This window comes from Barbus barbus, assembly GCF_936440315.1.
Source record: "Barbus barbus genome assembly, chromosome: 10".
Classification (NCBI taxonomy): Eukaryota; Metazoa; Chordata; class Actinopteri; order Cypriniformes; family Cyprinidae; genus Barbus; species Barbus barbus.
In genome coordinates, this window is record NC_136738.1 from 14,620,231 (window position 1) to 14,638,766 (window position 18,536).

General features: G+C 38.1%; 2 protein-coding genes across 3 annotated transcripts; one reads left to right on the top strand and one right to left on the bottom strand.

Moving 5' to 3' along the window:
* Positions 1-552: 552 nt before the first annotated feature.
* spryd7b (SPRY domain containing 7b) lies at positions 553-15,009 on the top strand. Of its 2 annotated transcripts, none has more exons than XM_079427615.1 (5): positions 553-736; positions 10,120-10,236; positions 12,705-12,871; positions 12,971-13,073; positions 13,710-15,009. In XM_079427615.1, exons 1-5 carry the CDS (start codon positions 727-729, stop codon positions 13,805-13,807), a joined length of 495 nt encoding a protein of 164 aa, XP_079283741.1. In that variant the 5' UTR covers positions 553-726; the 3' UTR covers positions 13,808-15,009. The 2 variants fall into 2 exon arrangements, with proteins under 2 accessions (XP_079283741.1, XP_079283742.1); XM_079427616.1 differs by lacking the exon at positions 553-736 and adding an exon at positions 9,358-9,688.
* trim13 (tripartite motif containing 13) lies at positions 4,748-10,125 on the bottom strand. The gene is made up of 2 exons (XM_079427614.1): positions 10,061-10,125; positions 4,748-6,050 (listed from the first exon to the last, which is right to left on the bottom strand). The coding sequence occupies exon 2, from the start codon at positions 6,042-6,044 to the stop codon at positions 4,830-4,832; it is 1,215 nt and encodes a 404-aa protein (XP_079283740.1). The 5' UTR covers positions 6,045-6,050; positions 10,061-10,125; the 3' UTR covers positions 4,748-4,829.
* Positions 15,010-18,536: the final 3,527 nt, after the last annotated feature.

Sequence of the window (18,536 nt, forward strand, 5' to 3'; positions counted from 1 at the left end):
TCCTGAACACTTCATTGTACATTAGCAGGTCCTGCACACAAATGTTGAAATGACACTTCTTTTTTTAATTTTTTTTATTGGATGCAAATGGTTTGCAGGCAAACACAGCAGTAGACACTGAATTATTTTACTGCAAACTGACAGCATCACGTCCAGCTGCTGTGTGTATGTTCTCACTCAAGCGTCCTCCTCTCTTCTGTTTCAGACGGAGTCCTGGAATGTCTCAATCCCTGCTGAGAGAAAGAGAGAGAGGGAGGAGAGGAGTCGCTCGCTCTGTGATTCTGGCAGTGCTTGGTCATGCTGCCGAGTGTGTGATTGAGAGAGAGGGACCCTCTCTAGGTGATGGTGTAGCAGCACAGAATGGTTTGTGGTGATACAGAGATGCAGGCCATGATGTGCTGCAGCATCAATTCCTGGGACCTACGCAGTCGAGAGAGAGAGAAGAGAAAGATTGTGTGTGTGTGTGTGAGAATGCGTGTGTTGTCTTGCTTTAGCAGCATGTAAATATTGGAGTTACTCCTTGGCCAATGCCTCCAATATTGCTCGTGCTGCTGAAGCAAGAAGTCACCAAGCAGCACATGCACGTCATCTTTTTATCTCAGCTACCAGGGCCCAGCCGGTGCAGGTTGTGGCTGACTCACTGGTACTGAAATACCTTCATGGACTGAATCATCAAACCAACATAGAGAAGCCAGAAGGACCCTCGGCCTCACCGGCACGAACTGAATGGTCAAAGGTAAAGATAGGTGCAGTGTTTCGTTTTGTTTGTGAAGTTAAGTAGTTTTTGTTAAATTCTTGTTTATAGGAGAAGTTTAATTTTTTTACTGTTTGTTTTCTTAAGTATGTAAAATATAATTCTACCATTGTATCCTTTTATTTTATAATTTTTTTCAATCTTTTTTTTTTTTTTTTTTTCAAATGAAATATTCCAAATGAAATCAGTTTTCCTAAACGTGCTGTTGCATTTTTGTGTTAATGCAAGTAAATAATAAAACTGAAAAAAGAGGAAAATCTGGTCTGACCTGTTGCATACTCGTTAGCATTGTCGATGTATCTTTTCAGCACTTTCTACTGGGAACTCAATTTTGGAGATCTCATCTTTGTGGTCGCTCTTCTGTATTTGAATACTGTTGTAGAAATGTTTTATTTTTCTGTTGATGAACCAGTATAACGTGAAGTGCGTTAATGTCTCTTTTTTTCCCCAAGCTTTCCTCATTTCCGGTGAGTACACTGAGAGCACAAAACAGACTCCAAATATACTTTTTCCGATAATAACAAATAAGCAAGATTTTTAGATATTCATATGGAGATTATTCCGCTGGTTAAAATGGACGGCATATTAATATTAGAGGCAAATGTCTCTGTTCTTGCTGGAGAGGTTACCGAGCGGCGCATGCGTACCACAGGTCTGTCGTTCTTATATAACATCAGCATTAAAACGCTTATCACCCAGCGACTTTCTGCAAGTTATTCTTCGGGTTTCCCGGTAGTTGTAAATGACATGCAATGTAACCTTACGTGCCAGTGCTTATATTAAATAATACACCTTTTTTGTGAAATTTCACACAAAGTTCTGTCGGCCTAAAAAAGAAAAAGACAGTATAACGCAGTGCAGGGCTCAAATAGCCTACCATTTAAATAATTTCTGCCATGTTATGAAAACAAATCAGAAAGACAGATTTATGAGCGGGCAAAATCATCTTAGCACATATAACCACGATTTGGAGTCGTTCGTGCCATGTCTTTGTATTCTGAGAAATTATAATTATTTTATTCATTTGTTTTTGTATGATTTACCGGGGTCCACTAATTTAGGGTAACTTTGAGGGGTTTTATAAGGGACCCGTTTAGACGCAGAAATGTGTTTTATTTAGTGTCTGAATGCAGCGTTTGCCTGATTTTATCACATTTTGTAGGCTATCTTTGACAATAAAGAAAATACGTTTTGTTATTATTATTATTATTATTGTTTGTTTAATTGACTAGCACTTAAACCCGTTGTTACCTTTAGCTCGTACACGATCACTTCTGACCGGTCGATTGAGGTTTTAGTCATATGAGGCTTGCTCATGATCTAAAGATGGTTAGTGCAGCACAGTTTCATAGAGCTGGTTTTAATGTTATTTGATAATTGCAAAACATACACATTTGAATAATTTAATGGAAAAGTTTTTCAAGATGAAATGGTTCATCGTCCAGTGCGCTCCATAGGACGTACAATTGTCTCGAGTTTTTTTTTTTTTATTAATTATTTTTAGCAAATAGATAACTTGATATGAGGACAGATTTTTAAGCGCCTCTTTTAATTATTAAATACGTTTTATCAGAACCTAAATTTATGTTTTCGGCGCACACTTATTTTGCTGTGCATGTGTGATGCATTGAAGTCCTCTTAAGATGTAATTTTACATGGCTGTGAAAAATATATAGGCTATTTAATTTAAAAGCTTACTTTTAGGCAGACATTTAAATAAGACGTTTTACGCTTAATTTAATTGTGAATTGATTGAATTTTACAACTGATTGCAGTTACTGGTCATTCGGGGGGGGGGGGGCCCGTATATTTTTGTGTGTGTAAGTGTGTTTATGTCGGGGAAACTTGGGTATGTCCAAATAGATTCACCTTCATATATTACAGCTCTCGAAATTTTCTTTGCATACAGCTGCTGATTTCCGCGCTCTTCTTTTAATTCAATAGACAAAATAATGAGACTGAAGTCTCGAATCCTTACGGCTCTTTGCTGAGTGACTTCAATGTTAGATGCAGGACAGTCTATGTAAAAGTTTAACTAATTTAATTTTAATAAATAAAAATACAAGGCGTATTTTATGCATTTATTTTGTTATCTCGACAACCATAACATTTTGTCCGGGAGTTTTGAAACCTTTGCAGCTATAGCCTAGCATAATTGCTGATGTTGATTATTGCTGCATCATTTTTCAGAATGCAATGTGTTGCTATTTCACGTGCGCCGCATGATACACTTTAATTTATGAGGCTTGTAATTGAAATTTAAACGGTGATCATATTATTTCGTTATCTGGTGTTTTGTGAAGGCTATCCGGATATATAATGGGCAGATGCTTGTTTGCTTTAATGTCTGCAAAAGATGTAACAAAACCAATGCATTTCACATTTTGCAATTACAGGACACAGACGCTAAAGTTTTTTTGTTGTTGTTTTTGGCCGGCTCCACAAGTCATTGTCGACGTATGCATGCATTTCATTTGACAAATTTAAAAAGAATGAAGCATAATGCTAGCACTTTAATATATAGCATACATATATGAAGGGAAATTTATTTGGAGTCTCATCCCTATAGCAAATTTAAACTGTAAAAATAAAACAGGAGAAAATGGCAACATGCAAAGTGCAACTATTTAAACAATTAAACCATTAGTCATTAGAAACATTAAACACAGACAAAACATTTGAAGCAAAAAGAAATAGCCTGCACGTGTGTTGACATGACTGCCTTTTTTTCTTAAAAAGGTATACTGGTGTAAGATAGATATGTGGTGGAGTGAAGGTAGTGGCGTTATTTTAGAGACACAATGTTAAATTTGTTTAAAAAGAGAGAAAATCGAAGAATTTGAATTACATAACACATGGCGCCATTTCACAGTGAGCTTTCTGTGTGTTCTGCAGGCTTCAGAAAAAAATATATTTATTAAATTCGTTATTATTCAATTTACTCCACGTTATGTAAAGTTTTATTTTGCAAAGTAGGTTTAAGAAGGCAATTTCACTTTTCCTCCCCCGATTCGCCTGGCAACAGTCGGCTAAATATATGTTCGGTGACGTGCGCAGGGCTCCGGTGGTGACGTCATGTCAGAGCAGAGTCGTACAGTCTATGGTTTAAACAGAGGCTTGTTTTCTCTAAAAAGTCCTGACTTTGTATTTAATGGTAAACATCTCATGTCTCTCCTGGGTGAAACTGTAAACAGTACCAACACATTGATGAGGTCTGATTTGTTTTTTTGGTATAAAAATATAAAATTCCCCTTCAAAACACGAATCTATTACATTAATGGTCAAATAAAGTGTTGTTACGGCACTAATGTCAAAACTTTCTCTTAATGGCAAATGCTATTGCAACATTTCAACTATATCATCGCAATATGTATGCTATTAAATCAACAACAAACATACAGCAGTATGCAAGTTAATTGTGAGTGAAAAATAATAAAAATACTGAAGAACTGAACTTACTGTCCTGGTACGAGACTGACATTCAGTTACATAACGTTTAACCTTGAGTCTCCTGATAACTTGCACAGAGCAGATAAACGATATCAATGCACAATCGGAATGTGTTCCTCTGCTTTAGTTTTTTCAGTTAATTTCCAATGGTGTTTCCAAAACTGCAATAAAGCATAATATATCAAAAAGTGAAAACTTGTATTCGAGAGGAACGTTTGGAGATTAAGTATAGGCTACAGCTCTAAACTTAAGAGAACAAGGCATTTTATTAAATGTAAGATTTGGGAATGTTATCCCATTAGTAAACAGCGATCCATCCACACTTGATTTTCCATTTAAAACCAACAGACAAAATATGTGCAGTTCACTAGCACACAAATGCTGACTGTATGTATATTAATATATATATATATATATATATATATATATATATATATATATATATATATATATATATATATATATATATATATATATATATATATATATATATGAATCAGCAATTCTTGTTACACATTCAAAAACAGACACAAACTAAATTTTCCCAGTGCTACAAATCTACGGGATTTTCTAGGTTGGCACATTGTAGGACATAAAAAAGTACCTAATGAATGGAGTTATAAAATCAGCTGAGGAAATCTGATGTTGTGTTTATCAGGTCCAAAATACAGTTCCGACACAACTCGGTTAGTAGCGTGCAGATCGCTTCCGCTTCTTTATAGCAGAACCCAAGCCAGCGCACAATCTCTCCAGGACCGGGCAGAGAAAAGCCACTGAGTGCGATCACCTTATCCTGGAAGCTCAGAGCGAGACAGTCCGACAGGAGAAAGTTCAGCGCTGGGAGACACGCACATACAACCAGAACAACTCTCCACAGCACGCGGGAGTACCGCGGAGCCGCAGCAGGGGGCAGCGAAGCCAGGTAGGTGCTGCTCTCGTAGGGGGCGCACAGCTTGTCCACCTCTCCAAGACGCACCCGGTCCCATTCCTTCACATTGAAGCTCTGCAGGCCAAGCAACCCCACGTCCACGTCCGTCCGCGACGGCAGCGGCGTTCCCCGAATGACGCGCAGCTTTTCCCTGAAGTCCTGCATCTGCTGGAGGAAAGTAAGCGGGTCCGAGAGCGAACGGAAGGACTCGGCGATGCCGAGCGCGCGCTGCTGCTCCTCGAGCGCAGAGCGGAGCTGGTTGATCTCGGGGTCAAAGGTCTGCATGACCGCGAGCTTCAGAGTCTCCAAGTCCGAGAGGATCTCGCTCCGTCTGTGCTCCAGCGTGCGCAAAAGTTTGTCAAAGTAGTCTGAGACTCGATCCGCGTCCCGCGAGACCCTCTCCAGCGCTTTCCTCTTCGCTCCTTCTAACGATTCCAGGCACGAATGCACCTCCGCGCCCCTCCAGCACTCCACGACACGAAACAACTCCTCAAACGCGAGCTTCTCGCGTTCGTACGCCTCCTCCAGCGCGCAAAACTTGTGTCCTTTATGATCGCCTGTCGTGGCGCAAAAGCCACAGATGAGCTTCAGGTCCGTGGCGCAGAAGATGTTGAGCGGCTGTCCGCTGTGAACTCGGCAGAGAGACATCCTCGGCATCACTCGAATCCTGTTGTACTTCTCCACTATGCCACGCAGGGAGTAATTGACTTGCAAGCTCGCGATGCCGTTGTGCACGGTCTCCTTTCGACAGGTCGGACATTTGAACGGCGGTCTCCAAGCAGGGCTCCGGTTACCGTCCAGGATGCCCTCCAGACACTTCTTGCAGAAGCTATGAGAGCATGGCAGAACGCGCGGGTCCTCGAAAAGACAGCAGCATATTGGGCATGTGAGGTCCTCCTCCAAGAGCTCCATCGTATCCTAAAGTGGAAAAAGACATCAATATGAAAGCTTGTCGGGGGCATGACACATCAATGCAACTTTCATCATCTTGGCAAGCGTATTTCTCGTGCATCCCACACCGACTGTGAAGTCTAGAGCACTCAGTGCTGTCCAGTGTCATTTTGTACATCGTCTACATTATGCGCAATAAACCAAATATTTCTTTGCTTTTGCGAGAATGCGTTACGAGTCTAAAGTGAATACATAATAAGAACCAAATTGGCTGAGAATGAGAAACCTGCATCCATGTGAAGCTTAGCGTGCTTTTTTTTTTTTGAAGAATCAACATCATCTGTATCGATCAGACGATATTTTTTAATGCATAGCAAGCGATTCTGTGGAAGCGGCACGACAGGTTAACCAAATACAGCAGGTCAGATTGCCTGATGATGAAGACTCCTGAGTGCACCACTTCATTTTTTATTGCCGCGTGAGAACTTTCGTGGCATTGAGTTAGAAAAAAGATTCCCCGCCGTCAAGATGTCAAAAATGTTTCTAGGTTCGCCCGGGTCCGGTTGTCAAGGTATTACTACGGTTGTGGCAGATTTTGCAGGCGGAAAGCATCAGCAATTGGACCAGAAGCCACTAGATGCTTAGGCAGTGCGCAACGCAATCGCGGCTCTTGTTGCTGTGCAGACTTCGCCCTTTCCAATTGGGAAATTTTAACTAGTTCAGGTCAAGTCAGTATGGCCAGGCAGTTAAAAAGAGTGCGTACAAACAGCTAATGAATAGTGCATCTAAAGACAAACATTTCAACGCCACATTCAGCGTAATATCCGCGTAGCGAAGTGTATTTGCAGACTCGAGCGCTTAAATACACTTTTTGCGCGGTGAGTAAGAAATGCAGAGGATCCCTTGATTCTTGGATGGGGTTGTTGCGGGGGAGCACTCACTCTCTCCTTGATCAGTGTTTCTCTACAGATTACGTCAATACTGGCGTTATCTACCCCATCACCTACCCACATAAACGCCTAATTCACCTATTTCCCGAGCAACTATCCCGAGCACTAAGTGATTTCTTTTACAACTAGTCATGGGTTACAGACACAGACAACCGAAAAGCACGACGGGGTTTTCTGCCATAAAGATGATCTTTTATCACGCTACTTTGGTCGCATATGCCCGTGCCATGTGTCAGGGTCTTGACGCATCGATAACCAATCACTACCGAGTCACGTGTCAAAATATTTTGACCTCGATTTTTCTTCCCCTGTTTCCATGCCATCAGGAAGAGAAAGGCTTCCGAGGCGCCGCGCGCTCATTGGTCGCGTCAGGGATGAAAGCGCATGCAGTGACATAATTGGCCACGAGAGGGCTCAGCGAACCGGTTCGTCACAGAAATGGGATAAACGCTTTTTATGATTGTTTGGTTTTATTCAGAAAATAATAAAATAATGTACAAATATATGTGACCCTCTCTGTGAAATCCAGGCTAAAGGCTCAGAATTTAATTATGAGATAACAAGCATCAAAGTTTGATTTCAACCATTAATTTTCACTATGATTACTATGGCCTTACTCAGATATAAAGGTTACATTTTATGATATAAAGGATGATTTTATGTAGTAAACAGTAAGTCAGTTTAAAAAAAAAAAAAAAAAAAAAAAATACTAGCTGGGTTTTCACAGCCAGGGTCACATATTCTCTGACTCTTGGTGAGGAGAAAGTGGTGCTAACATTTAATCCCACCGGTCACAATAGTGACCATAAAGTTTTTCATTTATAAAGCTCTAAAAACCTTACTGGCTGATGTTTTAGTGCAATTCCTGCAAATATTAAATATGTGCAGTCTCACATGATTAGTGCAGATTGTCACATGACCAGAGCAGTTTATTTCCTGTTTGCACCTTGAGCAGATGATGGATGCATCAAAGCTCCAAAACGAAAGGCTAGTAAAGTATGTTAACAAAGATAGGACAAAGATTTTTGGTACACATTGTCTTTATGGTGTCTAGTATTAATATATGCATTCGCATACATTCAGTTTTGTTGAGTGTGGTCATAGAGTGAGTAAACATATTGATGGTCACAATAGTGACCGGTGGGATATCGGTGAATTTACAATCTAACCCAATGGCAGTTGCTAGTGAAAATGACAATAAAATGTTGCAATGACAAAATTAAAAATTCAAATTTGACAAAAAAATAAATATTTTGAAATGCGGTGATGGTTGAATTTTTTTGATTTTTTTTAATGCATAATAGTAACCCTAGAATGTGATCAAACAGTTTAAAATAGCTGAGCTAAGATATATAACAATTTTTATGACTGCAGAAATATGTGATTTCAGTACTCGCTTTATCCCACAATTGTGACTGAGCATAAAACGCATTTTTCACACTCTTTTCCAAAAAAAATAAAAATAACAATTATTGATTGTTTCAAAGGGTTACTAATGACACATCATTTGGATATTTTCTTGTCTGGGAAAAATTTGGGATTAAATTTAAAAAATCCTTTAAACTGTTGCAATTGCCTAGTCACTGTGTATTTTCAATTCAGTGGCTATTAAAGTTTCTCAGAGTGATTATACGGATGCAAATTTTTATCCAGACCGCTGATGGGGCATCATGCACAAGGCTTTTGTAACTTTTCTCTACACTGGTCAGGATGGACCATTTGCAGTCGTTTGTGATTACTGGATTTGTAAAAATTATATTTTTTATAGAGATTGCAGGTGGATTTCCATTCAAAAATCACGTATTAATCACAGATACGAGAATGTAAAAATGTTTTCAATAATAAAAAAAAGTTTTGAATGCAGCCCAAAGAAGTATTTGACTTTCTGAGCTGGTTGATAAGAAGAGACTGTCTGAAATTAGAGCTAATTTTCTTACATTTCCTGTCAACCCTAAATGTAAAGAGGTGCACTTTAAAATTATGAATCATATTTACCCAGCAAAAGACTTTTTAAGAGTAAGTTTTTAATTTATGAGTATTTAATATTGTGGACTCAAATATATGGCAATTATGCAAATTGGAGATAGAAACAGTTGAACACTTGTTTTTTCAGTGTAATTTGGCACAAATATTCTGGAATGATGCCTTCAGCTGGATACAACAAAGAATACCTGTAAAACCGATCCCCCAAAGCAAGATATTTGTATACTTTATTAGAGGATTTTGATTTCATAATGTGAGAGCCTCCTACTCCCCTACTTTTTCTTTGTCTTTATATATATTTTTTTTTCCCTCCCCAATATTTTTATCTTAAATTTATTTTGTGATATGGTGTACAGTGTGTGAATGAAAATTAAGTGTAAACTTAAGTCGTGATATGTAAATCTCCAAGTTATGAATGCCTTTCTGTGTTGTTGTTCAAAGAATACGAAAAAAATAAAATAAATAAAAAACTTTATGAGCCGGTAAGCGCCCTCTTGAGGTGGATCTCTGTCTGTGTCAAAACAGCACCAGTAGTCAACAATGATCTTTCCAAGGGATCCATTCTATCCTGTAGCGCTCTTGAGTTTGACGCGTGTAACTGCACTTCCGGTGATCTCGACGCTAGAATGGCTGCTGTGTTTACGTGTTGTTTGGGCTGCTGCGGGGATGGCGGAGCGGGCCATGCTCCCCTCAAAGAAATGCCCACCGTACATCTAGACACGCACCACATGGGTAAGAGTCATTTCCACTGTTCAGCGGGCTCACAAGAAGTCACACATTTACATTTAAAGCGAAAGATGTGTCAAGCTAGCAGATGATGCTAAATCCCTAAAAAAACGCTTGAACACAAATTAACTAATGAATAGGTTCGCCATCACTTTTTTTTAAATAAACAATGTGCATTCGTTCCTAATAGTGTCTAATTAATCAGGACAAGTAAGTTAGTCCTTACTACTCTGGATCACATGCTAGTTGCTAGTATAGCGTTAACGTTACAGCTGACAGATCCGGTGTCTGTTTAATCTCTGAATTAATCAGGTGGGGGGGTGTCATTTAATTCAGGTGTTTTCTTTGCAGTTATCTCTGAAAACATGAAATGCATACCTGTAGTTCAGTGCTGTAGCAGTGTGGTCATGAGAGTTTGCTTGGCCCTTTTTTCCCAGGGACGGATGTGGTCATAGTGAAAAGTGGGAGGCGGATCTGTGGAACTGGAGCCTGTCTTGCCAACGCCCCTCTACACCAGAACAAGAGCTATTTTGAGTTCAAGATCCAGTCCACGGGTGAGTGCCTCCATGATAGTTGTTACTATACAGCAGGGTCAGACTTTTCATCATGTTATATTGCAGGTTTTTTCGGTTTTGCTTTGGCTGTTTTTATTATTTTTCTAATGCCTGTGCAAACACTGTAGCACTGTGTAGCTGTCAGATAGATGCATTTGTTGTCTCAAATAGGAATGTTGTTGAGTGTGTAGGTGATGTAAAAAGATTCTGTCATAAACAAATAAATCAATAAATAAAATAAGCTTTGAGAACACAACTCCAGTTAAGCAAGTGAATCAATTGCAATAACCAGAAATAAAGCATTAGACCTAAAGGGATGCCATGCTCAGTGTTTTCATATGGTAATATTGCCCCTTAGTAAAAAAGTGAATTTGTGACAGTAAATTAATAACTCATGATATTTCATGTTTCTCAACAAATTCAAATGACAAAATTATATTTTTGCATAAAGACAAATCTAAATACAGATTTGTGTTTGTCATTTAAAGTAAAAAAAAAAAAAAAAACTAAGATTTGAGATTAAAGCCATAATACTTTGAGAATAAAGTCATATTACTGCTTTGTTCTAATAATTTTGAGTTTACTCCCAAAATATTATAACATTAATCACATAATCTTAGATTTATTTTAATTTATTTTACGAACCACTAAATTGCCATTTAAAAAATACATACACACACATATATATTATATATACAGTGCCCTCCAAAAGTATTGGAACAGTAAAGACAAAATTGCTCTGTTGGCTGTGAAGTCAAGATATTTACAAATATGATTAAAAGACAAAACTACAGAATGTCCCGTTTTATTATTGGGTGATTCAACACATAGATGTTTTACCAGCTAAGAAGTTCAGCACTTTTAGAGTTTCATCCCTCTATCTGATGTGAGCATAAGTATTGGATCAGTTGCCTCACAGGTCTTTCTAAGTGATCAGCTGTGTCCTGTTGCATTAATTCTTCAGATATTAAAAGCAGGGAATGTGTCGTATCAGTTATATCCATTACTTCTGTATTCTGAATCTTGCATTCGATGATGACACACACAAACCAGGAAGACGACGAGGGAGCTGACTCTGAGAGAAAAGCAAGCAATTTGGATGCTAAATGAAAAGAGGAAGTCAATTTGAGCTATAGCAATAACAAAGGGCATGGAGAAATCAAGAGTTTGAAACCACCAGCGACACCAGCAATCAACAACGACCTGATTGGCTGAGAAAACAACAGTAGTTCATGACAAACAAATCATAAAAGCTGTGAAAATGAACCCTAAAAGACGTGTCTGTAAAATCACCAACAAATTCCAGAAAGCTGGGGTGATGCTCTGACAATATACTGTCCTCAGGAGACTTTGACACAGAATTACAGATGCTACACAGCAAGATGCAAACCTCTGACCAGCACCAAAAATAGAAAGGCAAGATTAGAGTTTGCAAAAAAAAGCACAAAGGTGAGCCAGAAGAGTTTTGGAACTGTGTTTATGGACCGATGAGACAAAGATGAACCTTTATCTAAGTGATGGGAAAGCAAAAGTGTGGGGAATAAAAAGGGAACTGCAATGATCCCAAGCATACAGCCTCATCGGTAAAGCATGGTGGAGGTGGTGGTGTCATGGCATGGGCATGCATGGCTGCCTCTGGAGCAGCCCTCTCAACTTTACTGATGTCTTAATGTATGATGACAGTAGCAGAATTAATTTGGAAGGGTACAAAACCATCTTGCCTACCAATATTCAAGAAAATGCCACCAGATTCATTAGGAAGTGCTTCATATTGCATCAGGACAATGACCCAAAACACCCTGCCAGTTCAGTCAAGGAATTTATAAGGGCAAAGAAATGGAAAGTCTTAGATTGCCCAAGTCAATCTCCAGATTTAAATCTGATTGAACATGAATTTCACCAGCTGAAGAGGAGAGTAAAGGCAGAAACTCCCCAAAACAAGCAACAATTGGAATTGGCTGCAATAGAGGCTGGGAAAAGCATTTCAAAAGATGAGACCAAGAGTCTGGTGATGTGTATAGATATTATTATATTACCAAGAGTCTGGTGATTGTGCGCAAGGGATCTGCAACTAAATAATAGCTTTTAATCTTTTATATCTGCCTTATGTTCAACTGTCCCAATACTTATGCTCACATCAATGAGTGGGATGAACTCTAAAAGTGCTGTTCGTTTTATTTGGTAAAACGTATGTGTTGAAACGGCTAATAATAAAATGTAACATTCTGTAGTTTTGTCTCATCTTCATCTTTTAATCATATTTGCAAATGTCTTGACTCCACAGCCAACAGAGCAATTTTGTCTTTACTGTTCCAATACTCATGGAGGGGTCTGTGTGTGTATATATATATATATACACACACACACACACACATACATGCATTTTTACTACAATCACATTTTACTTCCTGAATCTCTGTAATGTTCTTCAGCTGTCTCTTGAAGGTATGCTGCTGTTTGTGGTGCAGGTGTTTGGGGGATCGGTGTGGCCACTCAGAAGGTGAATTTGAACCAGGTGCCGCTGGGTCGTGACAGTCACAGTTTGGTGCTTCGACACGATGGCTCCATATACCACAACAACGAGGAGAAGAACCGATTACCTGCCAACAGCCTGCCTCAGGAGGGGGATATAGTGGTATGTTTTTACTTTTGGAAATCAAATTGTGGAATACACAGCAAGTACATACTGTATAAGACATTGCTTCTGTTCATAAATGTGTGTTTCTGTTTTAAGGGGGTGACCTATGATCACGTGGAACTGAACCTGTACCTAAATGGAAAGAACATGCACTGTCCAGCCTCAGGTATTCGAGGGACTGTGTTCCCCATAGTTTATGGTGAGTTGTATTTCAGTAATATTATATATTATCATAATATATAATACTGAATCAAAAATTGTGTGTGTGTGTATATATATATATATATATATGCACATATAATGACAATATTAATGTTCAATATTGTTTGTTAACAAAATTGATCATTGTTTACTCATGTCTTTCCAAACCTATATGACTTTCTTTTTACTGTCAAAAACAAATAAATATTTTGAGAAATGTCATAGAATGGAAGTCAGTGTTAATGCAGTCATTGGGTGCCAATGTTGTTTGGTTCCCAGTGTTTTCAGCATATCATCTTTCATGTTCTGCAGAATAAATGAAGTCATACAGGTTTGTAACAGTATGAGGGCAAGCAAATGATGACAGATTTTTCATTTTTGGGTGGACTATCCCTTCAAGTAAAAAAAAAAAAAGGGTTTAAATAACATTTAAGAATGCGCAAGTTGCGGAAGGGAACATATAAAGCAATAATTTTAATTTAATTAGCTATATATTTAACAAAAAGTTTTAAAAAAGGACTGAAAAAAATTATTTATCATGATGTATTACCTATATATAGGAGAGACTAAATTCTCATATGATGAACTAATATATTGATGTTTGTACTGATGAGCTCCCCTCTCATTCTCTCAGTGGACGACAGTGCCATCATAGACTGCCAGTTCAGTGATTTCTACCATACTCCACCTGAAGGCTTTGAAAAGATTCTGTTTGAACAGCAGATCTTTTGAATTGTCATCTATGTGCAGACACACACACACAGTGTGGAGTTGAACTGTGTGTGTGGCAGCGTGTGGTTACGATCTCTTTCAATGTTGCTTCTGCCTTTGCTGTTACTACTGCTGCTCTTGTCCATTTGGAAGACAAACCAGGCTTTATTTCTGTGTGTTTGTGTGTTTGGACACACAAATGAGAGAGAAAATCTTCAACCCAGAAAACACTTTACATAAGCACTGAAGACACTTACTGATATCTATTTTCTGTAGTGGGTGATATTGATAAACTGAGCTTATCTTTTTATTTAATGACAGTGTACAATGATCAGCAACTGATCAGCTTTGTGTTTTTGATTTATGTAGAAATTATGGATAATGTATCGTTGACTTTATATATCTACACAAATATCAGCTTTCTTGAATGAACCAATTGTATTTGCACTAGTTACATGTGATTGAGAATCAAACCAAACCTCTCTTATTCTGTTGATTTTTGATGAGTCTGTTACTATCGTTTGCCTTTCATCTGAACTAGGCATATTTATAAATTGCTAACAATAGCAGTTTATAGGATTTTTCACAGTGTATTTTAACATTTTACCTCTGTGATCTCTATTGCACATAATATTAAACAAGTGACTTTGGCTGAACACATTTCAGAGTGCCAAACAGACACTGAAACGACATGCATGAATCTGTTTAACATAATCATTTTTGCTGCCCTAGCTTTATATGTTTGCAAACTCCTTCAAATGTTAGACTGAGGGTTAAAAATAGTTTTGCTCCACTGATGTCCTGGACCTGAATTAACTCACTTCTGCACAGTAACATTAATTATAACAAGAACCTAATGTTAATGGTTACTGCAGAAATGTTATGGACTCTTAACACTAAAACCACTCATGCATTAATTTTATTCACACAGTTGAATACACAACCAATTCTTAAGTTTTATTGTTAACAGCATGGCTATGCAGCTACCTAAAGCCAATGTGCTTTTCAGAAAAAGTGCTCTGAAAAAGGTTTGTCCTGTAAGATTTGTCAAATCTCATTTTCAGTCCCCCTAAAAAGCTTGAATTCTCTCTGTACACTGTGTCTTATGGTACATTCCACGAGTGCTGTATTTAATAAACCTAAGTATTCTGGCTCCGTGTCAAAGACCTGTGTTATAGTTTGAAATGACAATGACTTCTAACCAAATAAAATATAGACAACAATCAAGCATGTGGGTTAGCAATAGTACTAATTCCATATATAGCCTATGTTTATTGCATATAGAGAGAGAAAGAGGCGTAGATAGATGTTGAATTTTGATTTTGACAGAACTATTCAGAATCAGCCAGTAATATTACTCGAAACATGGATGGGTGAGTAACTCTTTGTAAGCCCCCCAATGCAGGCTCTCTTATTGTCCCTATTGTCTTGATTTCTCAGCAGGTCTAGACATTAGTAATGACAGATAGTAGGGGGTTCAGCAAACATTTAAAAAAAGACTCCTAAGATCTTACGTCCTATTATTTTTAAGTCTTCACTGCTTTGGTTATTCTAAAATGTGGGGGAAAAATGAATAGGCATAACGCACTCTTTTATAATAACGGTCATAAGTAGCATTCCATTAGTTTTATTATCTAACAGAGATAGTTAAATACATTCAAATAAAAGTAATACAACTATTTAATAAATTTTTATGTTTATATATGAATGTACTGATCTAGGCTACTTGGGTGGGTTTTATTAAAGCATATAAACCCAGTTTCACAAACAGGGCTTATAGTTTAAACCAGGACTAGGCCTAAGTTAAGATATTTAAGCAACTTTTACAAAAATGCCTTAGAAGAAAACATTACAAGTGTGCATCTTGACACAGAACAATGACACTGACATATTTTAAGATTTGTCAGAGCAAGATATTTTCAATTGAGAGAGCTCAAATATGCATTTTAGTCTGGGACTAGCTTAAACCTTGCCTGTGAACCTGGGTGGTTATGTTTTAAAATATATCTTTATAAGTATTACTATAATATATAATATAGGCCTGTACGTCATTTCACTGAAAACTGTTTAGACAAAGTTTGGACTTCATTGCTAAAGCGCAGTTGAAAGGACAATGACACTTTAATAATGATGTCCGGTTCGCGAACGAATCGTTTGATTTAACCGGATCTTCTTGGTTGAACCAGTTCACCCTAATCGGACTGAATCGTTTGAAACGGTTCGCGTCTCCAGTAAGCACTAATCCACAAATTACTTAAATTATTCACTTTTTTAACGTGCCTGACACTCCCTCTGTCTCGAAATAAACCAATATCCGGAGTTATTAATTTACTCAAACAGTACACTGAGTGAACTGCAGAGCAGCATGTGTGCAGCGAGCCAGGTAATGAACAAACACTACTACAGCGGTTTTCGGATCACCGGTACACTCAGCCGAGAACCGTTTCTTTCGGACACGTCCGGTTTGAGAACCGATGAGCTGATGATACTGCGCAAGCGTGATTCAGCGAACAGTGTCGTGACTGACACCGCATGTCTGAACCAGACTCACCGTAGTTCTTTTGGACAACGGATTCTGTGCTAATGCTATATGGCGCGGGTAAACAGAGCCCTGCATTTCGGCCCGGGTCCGACGGGCCCCGACTTTTTTACGCCTCTAGGGCCGGGCTTCGGGCCACAATTTTCATGTCATAGTTCAGACGCGGGCCGGGCTCGGGCCTGTTTTGGGTTTCTCCTTTTTTTTATATTGTAGACATCCATCGATTAGTGATGAAAAAAATTTCCGCGCTGGTGGAAACAACACGAGACCGCGCCGCGACTGAGAGCAGCTCGATGGTGTTTAGTGTCCCGCAGCAGCAGGTGCGCAAGTGACTTCAGCACAGCTGAATACTTCTGCATTCAAATGCACGCAGATATTTGAATTATTTACTAATAAACTAATGTTTTCTGAGTCTGTGTTGCAAGGATGAAGTTTCTGATCCTGACTTGCCATCTCCTCATTATGCGCCTTTAGAGAGGAATACATGTTTATTGATTATGATTAAGATTTAAGACATAATAGAGTTTTTCCCCCGATTTTTTTTTATTTCGTTAAGTGATCATTTAAAGCTTTCTATAGATATATTTATCATGTCTGTGAGGCATGTATTCGCTCAGCTTCGGTTCATTTTTGTGAAGCGCTCCTGTTAAAGACGGCAGAAAGCGCATCATGTTTGTTTTCTTTGTTTTATAAAAGAACTACCTTTTGTTGGTATTGTGAGTGCACACAAATACAAGTAGACCCTTTACAGGTCCGAATGATGTATTACTCTTACCTTTATCAAAAAAAACAAAAAAACAAAGCAAGTGTTTGCTGGTGCCTCCATGTCCTGCAGAGCCCGCTTTAGCTTCCACTCTCCGCACAAACAGATATAGGCTAGCGCACATTATTATTATACTTTTTACTTACGTTACTTTTGTCAATTAGCAGACGCTTTTGTCCAAAGCGACTTACAAATAAATAATTAATTAATGAATTAATTAATTAATATTAATTATTTTAAAAAATGTTACCAAAAAATTTGTTGAGAATTAAAAAAACTAAAATTTTCATTTTTGTTAATTTTGTTCAAGTCATTACATTTTGACTCTGTTTAACAAATGATTAAAGCCTTATTAATTTTCAAAAAGAAGGAGTGTCTCATCATCCTCATTTTGCAGCTGCACAGCCTTTCTCTGGTCCTTCTGAAGTCATATGGTTCATTATAGCGCAGGTTTAACGCATAAACATTGTTATATGCTTGAACTGTTTTAGTATATCTATGAACTATATTTTAATAGCCGAAACAAACTGTTTTAGGAGAAGGGGAAATAAAAAAGACCGGTAATTCTGATAATCTGTCGGATTTGGGCCGGGCTAGAGCCTCATAAACCGAGGACCTGAATGAGGGCAAAACGTAAATTTATTTAATAACAAATAAATCGCCATGGATTATGTATAGTAAATGGATTATGGTTTCTGCGCTGATGACAACTAATTTATTCACTTTATATCTTCAAGACTTCTTAAATCTTCGTATGCACATCACTGCCATACCCGTAGGCCTATCTGTATTTGAAAAGTAAGGATATATGATTAATATATATGATATATTAATTAATATATTTTAATATATGATAATCTGATTAGTGAACCATTTCAAAATCATTTGATGTAAAATATACTTACTCTGTTATGGTTTTTACTACGGAGCCCCTATAAAGGGACATTGGCAAAAAAATAAAAAATTAAGACTTTCGCGTGCACACGAGAAACTATCGCGTGCGCACGAGAAACGTTCGCGTGCTCACGAGAAACTTTCGCGTGCTCACGAGAAACTAGCGCGTGCTCACGAGAAACTATCGCGTGCGCACGAGAAACTTTCGCGTGCTCACGAGAAAGTATAGTTTCTCGTGAGCACGCGAAAGTTTCTCGTGCGCACGAGAAAGTCTTCATTTTTTGCCAATATCCCTTTAGGGGCTCAGTATTTTACACTTTAAAAAAACAAAAAAATAAATTGACCCAACAAAAAATGCTTAGTTAACTCAACTAGCAACCGACAACTTAAAAACTGAATAAAAGTCAGTCTACTGAGTGTTAAAAGATCTGTTAGAGCAAGCAAAAACATTTTTAAGGTATGGAAGATAAGTGGGAATCTCTGTATAATCTCCTGCCAGTGGGATCAGGGTATAAGGCCAAAAGGCAGAACCTTCGTCGATATGCTCTCAAATT